We start from the raw sequence: 8,670 nt of genomic DNA, 5'->3' as shown, positions 1-8,670 counted from the left end.
AAGGATGTGTGTGCGCTACCTTGCGCGGTGATTTTTCCCTTCTAACTCCCCAGCGGGAGGTAGCCCTGCCCTGGGGAGACCCCCGTGTCCTCCGCCTTGGGTGGGAGCACCCCCGCGTTCCTGGTCGGGAAGGGGGCCCCGCCGATAGTCCGGTTTCATTTTCCTCTTCCAACGAGAAACCCTTCTGCTGCATTTCTGCCTCCGTTCTAGGAATTTTAAAGGCTGCCCTGGCCAACAGAACTGCTCTTGTCATCCGACCCTCAGTGGTGATTACCAGCCTGGCTGAGTTTCCAGCCAACGCTAGGTTGTCTCACTCTTCCTCTACAAAGTCTCTTTTGATTATCAGTCTGTCCTCCTGGTTTTGTGCAAAGGAACGTCGCCTATTTAGACGCCTTTCATAGGAATAGATATATGGCAGCTCAAGGTTGGACCAGCAGTATTTTTGGATGTAGTGCCCAAGCTAGGTAGTCTAGTCTGGCTTTAGGGCACAGAATAGCCAGTCTGGGGGAAGTTTCTGCCTGACTTGATAGGTTGGTATATTCAGCAGAAAGCCTGAATGCTGTCACCCGTGAAACGTTCCTGTTATTCCAACATCAGGCAAGTAGTTTTACTATATCTATAAATACATTTTTAATTCTGCCATGTTCTTGTCCACAGTAGGACTTTTGTGGGAGTGAGTTAGAGGGCTCAGCTGCCAGCTGTGGGGTTGGAGATGTATTTCTTTTCACTAATTTTTTACTTCTCAGTATATTTGACTCATCCCTAGTCTTGCATTACCAAGGCTCACTGAAGTCAGCAGGCTTTGAGGGAGATTCCATGTAGGCAATGAGGAGATAAAGGGAAAATATGAACAACACTTTCAGTATTGGTTAGAGCTACATATCCATTGTCCTCTGTTACCTAAACTATATTTGGAAACCTAACTAGCAATGAAGTCTAGACAGTAATCAGCTACAATAAATTTTTCCTTAGCTGAAAGCACTGGCAAGTTTGGCTGATACGACAAAGATTTTCTGCCAGTTAACAGGGGGAAAAAAATGTTTGTGTATCAGAAAAGAATCCGAGTGTGGTTTGTGACGCTATTTTTCAACACAGTTGCTGCAGTTTTTTAATAACGATGTGCCATCTGTGTTTTTCTTATGTCTTTCACAATAGCAGTGGACATATCCCTCAGAAGAGGTAAGGTTTTTTTCCTTTTTCACCAAGCCTGCGTGAGTGTTAACAGGAGAAACACAGGTTATGCCTAGAGATGTACGTTTAAATACTGCTTTTGCAGTACAGCCAGTTTTAATTTCTGTGTAAAATGTTAGCAGACTCTGTGATTCTGCGTACTTAACTGTTCAAAACTTCCAGTACAAAAGATGTTTAAATTCCTACTGTTAGAGTGGCCATGCAGGAGCATGTAAGAATAAAGAAAAGCCAGCATATATCCCATGGAGGGGTTTATAATGAACTGTCTTCACATCCCATTTGTTCTGAGTACGTTACAAATGTTGCTAAATGTTTTTCTTCTGTAAAAACATATAGGTTAGCAGATTGTGTCTGCCTGCCTGTTTGAAAAGAAATATTTACTGAGTAAAACAAAACTGTTTGTTTCCACAGTCTAAATATTGGGACTCTTCTGCTGAGAAACATACAAGTGCATAATTTTAGATTATGTATCTTTTCACTTTGATCTTTACTTTCCTTGTAATCAAAATAAGCCATGCTGCTTCATGCATGAGAAAGTCCTTGGCTTATGACAGTCTGAAAACAGACATTGTTTACTTCCTGGGCAGTCAGTAACATTACAGTGCAGAGCAATGCTTACAATTGGACTGCGTGAACACATCTTGATACACTGCAGTATATATACTCCATGAAACTATTACATATACCCCAGAAGATAAACCATTGTTATCTCTGCTTGTGTAAGGGGATCTCTAATTTTAGCCATTTAAATTCCTTAAAAATAATAATAATAATTTTAAAAAGCCTCCTTGAACCCTTGTAAAGGAACTCTTTTTAAAAGGTTGCACATGTCAGCTTGCTCTCTGGCACAGCATTGCTTCTTCGTAAGGAACTCCTAGGGTCTTCAAATCGCAGAAAATTCATGAAGGGGCTGAGAAGTGCAGGACATGAAAGAACAGTGCTGTGCAGATCAACCTAAACTGTTACGTGCCGTAAGAAGAGTTTGGAGATGCCATTTGCCAGTCAAGTAATACAAGAGGCTTTTTACCTGTGTTGTGTTTTCCATGTAGACTATCGTACGTACAGTGCAGAACTCAACCAAATGGAAGTACTAGCATTCACTTCTGGTACTAACAAGCATAGTTTCTGTAACAGGTTTCTTTCCATTTCTGCAGGACAGACAGTTTGCCGGGGTGGAACACAGCAACCATGCTACAAAATAGTTTATTTTCATGATGCTTCACGCAGGATCAGCTATGAAGAAGCACACCTTGCCTGCAGAGCTGATGGTGGACATCTAGTCAGTATTGAAACAGAAGCAGAGCAAAGACTGATTGAAAAATTTATCGAGAGTCTCTTAGCTTCTGATGGAGATTTTTGGATAGGGCTTAGGAGGAAAAAGGAGGAGGTAGACAATAGTACAGAGTGTCAGAACCTCTACTCCTGGTCAGATGGCAGCTCGTCCAAGTTCCGGTAGGTACCCGTGAGTGAGACTGGGAAGCAACCTGATCAGGGACTGTCACCTGCCTTTAGCAATCAGAAAGGATTCTTTCAAAAGAATCAAGCAGTGTTGTCCCAGCTGTCATCTGTGTTCCTTCTGCAGTCACTGAAGAGTGGTGGTATCTCCAGAGATCGATTCGTAGCATCCAGATGTAAGGGGTAGACAAATTACCCTCTAGAGACCCTGCTCTCTCTCTGTTGCTCTATATAAGATACCTAGAGTGTCTAGCCTGGGCTAGATCAGTAATTTTTGATTGCTGAAAGGAGGGGGAAGAACAAGTGAACTGGTCTTAAAAATCTCCTGTTAGGCATGTACAAAATATGTGCTTTGACCTGACGGTTCCTGCACTTCAGATCCCCTGAAGTTTTGTCCCCGATGTCCTGGGCGATGGGCTCTTCTCCTTCTACGTGCTGAGGGAATAGCATTTTTTCCCCGTGAGACAGTAAAACCGGAGAGCTGCAGTATTTATTGTAGACATGAAAAATTAAAATTTTCACAACACTTGTTAGATTTCTGCCTCCTTGTCTTAAGGCAAGCGGAACCACAGCATTTGCTGTAATTAAAATATAAAGGCAACAACACTTACAACCAATACAAGTTTGCTGGAGCTGTTTTCACTACTTTCACATTTCTGTTCAGCATAGAACCAAAATGTGTTTAGCCTCAAAAGTTCTGCTAAATTATGATTTGATTTCAATCATGAGTCGCAGTTTTCTAAGCAAAAGATATTCTTAGATCCAGGCCTAAAAGGGCTGCCTTTCTGTGGCATAGAAGTAGAAAATCTGCTCTAAACATTGCCAGGTTGATGAAAGCCTTAGCAACGAGGTGCCAGCTCTACAGTGAACCTCAGGTTCAAGAGAGTTTTCCCTCGTAGATATTTACTATTGAACCTGTTATTAAAGTAATTTTAAAAAATCAAACCATACAATGTTCACTTACTATCCTGAACTTCTTGCTGCATTTACAGTGATTGAACTGCAAATGTCATTAAATAACCCAAACATTCCTAAATATTTTATGGCAACATGTCATATGTATGACAAGTCTGCCTTTGCATTCTTCTTTATATTGGAAATGTGTAAAAATACCTTGTTATTGTGAACTTTATGCTTTGGGAACCCATTAGAAATTTTAGTTGCTCTGTGCAGGAAATGAATAAAACAGAACTGCTTTTAGTACTGTTCAATATATTAAAGTTTCTCCTGTGGTTCAGGTATTGGGGGTAGATAATAGGAAGCTAGAACCAGATCTGCTGCTGCTAAGAAACAGACATAGCTTTATTGCCTTTCATTGGTGAGACACAGCTTATTTATGCTAAATGATAAAGCCATGGAAAAGATCGGGGGGGGGGGCGCCACTAGGGGAGGAAGGAAGTGAGGGAGGAATACAGCACTGTAATGATTGAAAAAATACTGCTTTAACATGTGTGGGGTTTTTCCCATGTTGAATACTTTGGTATATCTAGAATTATTTATATTGTATGGATCAGCTTTCAGAAAGTGCTTGGCGTGCAGAACATTGCTTGTTCCAAAATCAGTGGGTATTGAACATTTTTTCAAACTCGGGACACAGTCTTAGAAGTGTTTCTCTGAGATGCATGAAATGCCTTTTCAGTAACGATTGTATTACAGAGTGCTAAGTAGTGAAGCCTCCTTCCTGTGTACTACTTGGAAAGGCCTACGCAGTTTTCCAGTGGTGAAGTTTATTATTACAAAAAAAAAAATTATCTGCAATACAGGGTTTTTTCATGTTAGTGTTTCTCTAGACAGAGAAGAACAGATCCTGCTTTAGCTTTTTCGTTTTCTTATTAAATAGGTGTCAAAATTTTGCAGGCATTGGGCACTGAGGCCAGAGCAAAAATCATTTTGATAGATGATTTTGCACAGATCTAAGATTGTGTAGAGAAAGCCAAAGCTCTCCTGAGCTTTTACTCAGCCTCGCAGAGGAGTTTCAGGCAGTAAGGTACTCAGCCCTTCACTCCCTAATATTTGTTGAACACCTTGCTCACTGAGTTTTCTTTGAAAATTAAGAATTCCAGTTAGAGAAGATACACTGTAAATAATTGTATTGTTATTGTTCCTACTTTTACACAGTGGAAGCGGGGGGTGAGGGTGGGGTGGGGCGTGTTCCTCTTTGACTTTGCCCTCTGTGGTGCCCTGTATGTTGTGTTCCCATCTGAGCTTCTGCAGTACCATGGAAAGTGATGTCAAGTCTTACTTGACATGTTTGTTGTATTTTCGTAGGAACTGGTATGTAGATGAGCCATCCTGTGGGAGTGAAATCTGTGTTGTGATGTACTACCAGCCATCTGCCCCGCCAGGTGTCGGAGGTCCTTACATGTTTCAGTGGAACGATGACAGATGTAACATGAAAAATAACTTCATTTGCAAATATTCTCTTGGTAATGAGTCATTCTGTAGCTTTAAAAACCAACCTGCTCCCAATCCCCAAGAGGAGGTATGAGGAAATAGCAGTAACAGATAGGAAAACCCTTTCTTAGCTTCACTGGAAAGATCTGGTGGGAGACAGATTTCTTTAAGTTTGTGCAAAAGTTGTGGGGAAAACAATCTCAGTATCTAATATCTGTAGCTACTTGCCTTGTGACTTATATGAATTCTCAGAGGATTTTTATAAAGTATTTGAGATGTCAAATGGGGCCTGAGGGAGAGAGAATACTAAAGAAGGGTGCTCATGTTACTAGACTATATCCAGTACACTTGGTCTCCCTACTCAAGCTTATGAGGAAATTGTGCATATCTTTTTTCTTTTAGAGAAGCCAACGAATGCTCCAATAGAGAATTCTCAAAGAGGTAAGTTACAGATATTTGTTTGGGGCTTTTTTTAATGATATGCTAACTTTCAGTAGAAATACTCTCCGTTACATTCATTGTCAAGGACATTCACAGACTGAAAAGTTACCGAGCAAGAAACTTTCCTGCACTTTGCACTTTCCTGGTGCTGTTCAATAATCCATTCTGCAGGAACACAGTCTTGCTGTTGTTGATGCAGTATCTGGGACCACTGGTCATGCTGCAGAAATCTAAGCAAAAGAGTACCAGTACACCTTACACATCTTTGCAGCTGGCAGTTTCTTCAATCTCCTCTCACCCTCACTTTTTATGATACTTAATCTCTTTCATATAACATCTGCAATATTAATTAAGCTGCTTCTTTCCAGATGTTGCAACAGAGCCCTTGAACCCAGTATTCCCAGAAGAACACCATAAGAAAGATGTTAATGTAACAGTTGTAGAAGCCAAAGGTATGTTGTGCATTCAACAGCTGGCCTGTTCTCTCTCTAACTATGCAGGCCCGCATTTCTCACATGTGGCTGCAAGCAGTCAACATTTCAGTTTGAAGTGTGTGACCCTAAATGTAGAAGACTGAATTTAGACAACTGTATCTGAAAAAAAAACTTCCCTCAAATCTTTTCCAGTACAAACCTAAACTGATTGCTTTGGCTACCAAAACGTTCTAGATATGAAGCTGTGCAAAGTATTTTGGGTCTGAAAAAGGTACTTTTAATTTATTGAATGTCTGAATTGTTGATGTTTTGTTTGTAAGTCTATTATTAACTATGAAAAACTTTCAACTTCTTCTTACCACACTGACTTCCCCCCTAGAAATTCACAGATCATAAAAGACATTTTGCTCCCTGAAATCTTTTGGCTGGGGGTTCCTAAGCTTTTAAAAGACAGCATATCTCATTAACTTGCACTACCGTTGCCGCCTTACAGTGAGACAGTGAGGCTTGTTGGTTGCTCATCTTGAAGATTTGAGCTTATTTTACTTTAACTTGCTTAACTAGAGAAGAAGTAGATACTGCTAGATTATGAACAAGACTAGAAGCCCATTGAGGTGTGATGATGCTGCCTTTTGCAGCTGTTAGTTTTTCTATGGAGCTCTGTGCATGTCAAATGCAACTAGAAGTGAATAAAAGCCGGAATCTCATTTTTACCCCTAGAACCTGTTCAGAGTCTTGCCTACATCCTTATTCCCAGCGTTCCTGTGCTGCTTCTCCTGATGGTTGTTACAGCCATCTTCTGGTTTTGGCTTTTTGTGAAAAGGTAAGTGACATTTTTGCGTGACAAGTGAACCTGTGATATCTTGTCCTGGCAATCATTTTACAGCTGGCTTAGGATTCTGTAAGATGCTCTGGAGAGGACTGCTTTCAGCCAAATAAATGTTTAAAAAGTGGCATGGGTGCTCCAGGCTGAGTTGTTTGTGAAGTAAAATTTTAAGTAAATCACATTATGCCATTTTATTATGTTCACAGACATATAGTAGTTAGGGAATAGTGTAAAACAAGATGATGATTTTGAAGTGTTAGCACTTAAGTTTTCTTATTAAAGAAAAGATTGGAATTATCAGAAGAGTCCCATCAAAAGTGAAAAACATAGTAATAGAAATAAAAGGATATACGTTTGGAGCAAATAACGTTTACCAATTTCCTCTCCCTGCTCTCCCTGTGTGCACAGTACCTCTGGTGGGGATGCTTGCTATGTTTTTGGGAGTGTCAGTGTCGAGTTTTGCTGCCTCAGCATCTCAGCCGACAGCAGGCTGCAAGGGGTACCTCAGCAGGTCCTGCCATGGAACTACCCCAGGTGTGCAGCCTGCTGCCACACACCTGGAACGGCGAGTAATAACAAATGTCATCCTGAGTCGAGGCTCTGAGTGTCAGCTTTCCTCAAGGGTCATCATTAAATTACTGTAAGAGAGGTGTGGTATTGTTTTGTATTTGCCTCTGTAAAAAAGCATATTATGACTTCTGCTCTTTCCTCCATCCCTAAGGAGACAGGAGCAAATAGATGCAAGCCCAAAGGAGGAAGATGCATGGCTGTCTAACCCCAGGAGGAACAGTACAAATCTGGATATTTACAAAGTAATCAAGAAGCAATCAGAAGCAGATCTGGCTGGAACCAGGCCTGACACTAAGAATTCTTCCTTCCGTACACAGGAAGATAAGGTGCTTGACAGCCTCTCCAGGGATTATGACGATGCAGCAATGAATACATCAACGAGTGGCTTTGTGACATTGACCAGTACTGAAAGTGGCTTTGTGACCAATGATATCTATGAGCTGTGTGGAGATCGTGTGGGGAGGAGCAAGGAATCGGCCTGGGTGGAGAATGAGATTTATGGATATTAAGGAAACGGACAAAAAAAGCCTGGAATATGGATGATAAAGTGAATATCAATACAAGTTAATCTGCCCTCCGTATGCACTTGTTCTAATAATAGCATATGTGATGTTTATCCTGGTTTTGCATTGTCCCCATATTCTTCTCTTTTTTGAAAGAATGCGGGTTTTTAGAGATCCAAACTGAAAAGAATGTATATATTTTGCTTTGCATCAAGCCCTCTTTTGCCCCAGAAATGGCTTGTTAATACTCTTGATTCTTTTTTGTACTCCAAAGATATGCCTTTGAAACTAAAGAAGAATTCAAAGTCCCTATTTATTTAACTGACCTACTCATCTTCAAAGGTGTTAAAAGTCAATCACTGGTCACACTTGAATTCTCATGTGTCCCCAAGAAAGCTGCCATGGTTGCAGGTTGGTCACTGTTTCCACGTCAGCCCATATCCCAGCTGTCTTGGCCATTTTGACAGGTAAACTAGTGTCATGCTAATCAGTTATAATAAGTTATCTGTTGTCTATTTACAGGGACTTCACATATTCCAGTACATAGGTTAAATAAGTATTAAGGTGAGGTACTAGCATAGTTCACGGAATTCCCTCTCTGACAGTGTGAGGGAATGATATCTTATTTTACCATAGTTTTTAAGGTGTCGCTTTGAAGCCAATATTAGATAACTCCCATTTTCCTGCACCTTTGGAGGAGTAGAAGTGAATGGCAGCAGAGCATAGCAACTGCCACACAACTAAATATAAATTCAGGTGAAATGAGAATTTTCCTGTTAAACACAGGTAACAAGCAAGAATACGAAGCAACACCATTTACTTCGGAAAGAATTCACAGTCTGTAGTTCACTGCTTG

General features: G+C 40.7%; 1 protein-coding gene across 1 annotated transcript; it reads left to right on the top strand.

Annotated features, from left to right (window-relative positions):
• Positions 1–1,719: 1,719 nt before the first annotated feature.
• On the top strand, positions 1,720–7,820 carry LAYN (layilin). Its single transcript, XM_009329568.1, has 7 exons — positions 1,720–1,777; positions 2,346–2,643; positions 4,915–5,072; positions 5,443–5,481; positions 5,850–5,933; positions 6,636–6,738; positions 7,463–7,820. Exons 1-7 carry the CDS (start codon positions 1,720–1,722, stop codon positions 7,818–7,820), a joined length of 1,098 nt encoding a protein of 365 aa, XP_009327843.1.
• The last annotated feature ends 850 nt before the right edge of the window (positions 7,821–8,670 follow it).

The sequence above is a fragment of the Pygoscelis adeliae genome, unplaced genomic scaffold, assembly GCF_000699105.1.
Source record: "Pygoscelis adeliae isolate BGI_AS28 unplaced genomic scaffold, ASM69910v1 Scaffold268, whole genome shotgun sequence".
Lineage (NCBI taxonomy): Eukaryota > Metazoa > Chordata > Aves > Sphenisciformes > Spheniscidae > Pygoscelis > Pygoscelis adeliae.
The sequence above is the reverse complement of the archived record's forward strand: the minus strand, read 5'-3'. Positions and strand labels throughout refer to the sequence as shown.

Coding starts and splice junctions, on each gene's coding strand:
- LAYN (XM_009329568.1), top strand. CDS start 1,720: ATGAGAAAGTCCTTGGCTTATGACAGTCTGAAAACAGACATTGTTTAC. Junction 2,644..4,914: donor GGCAGCTCGTCCAAGTTCCG/GTAGGTACCCGT, acceptor GTATTTTCGTAG/GAACTGGTATGTAGATGAGC. Junction 5,482..5,849: donor AATAGAGAATTCTCAAAGAG/GTAAGTTACAGA, acceptor GCTTCTTTCCAG/ATGTTGCAACAGAGCCCTTG.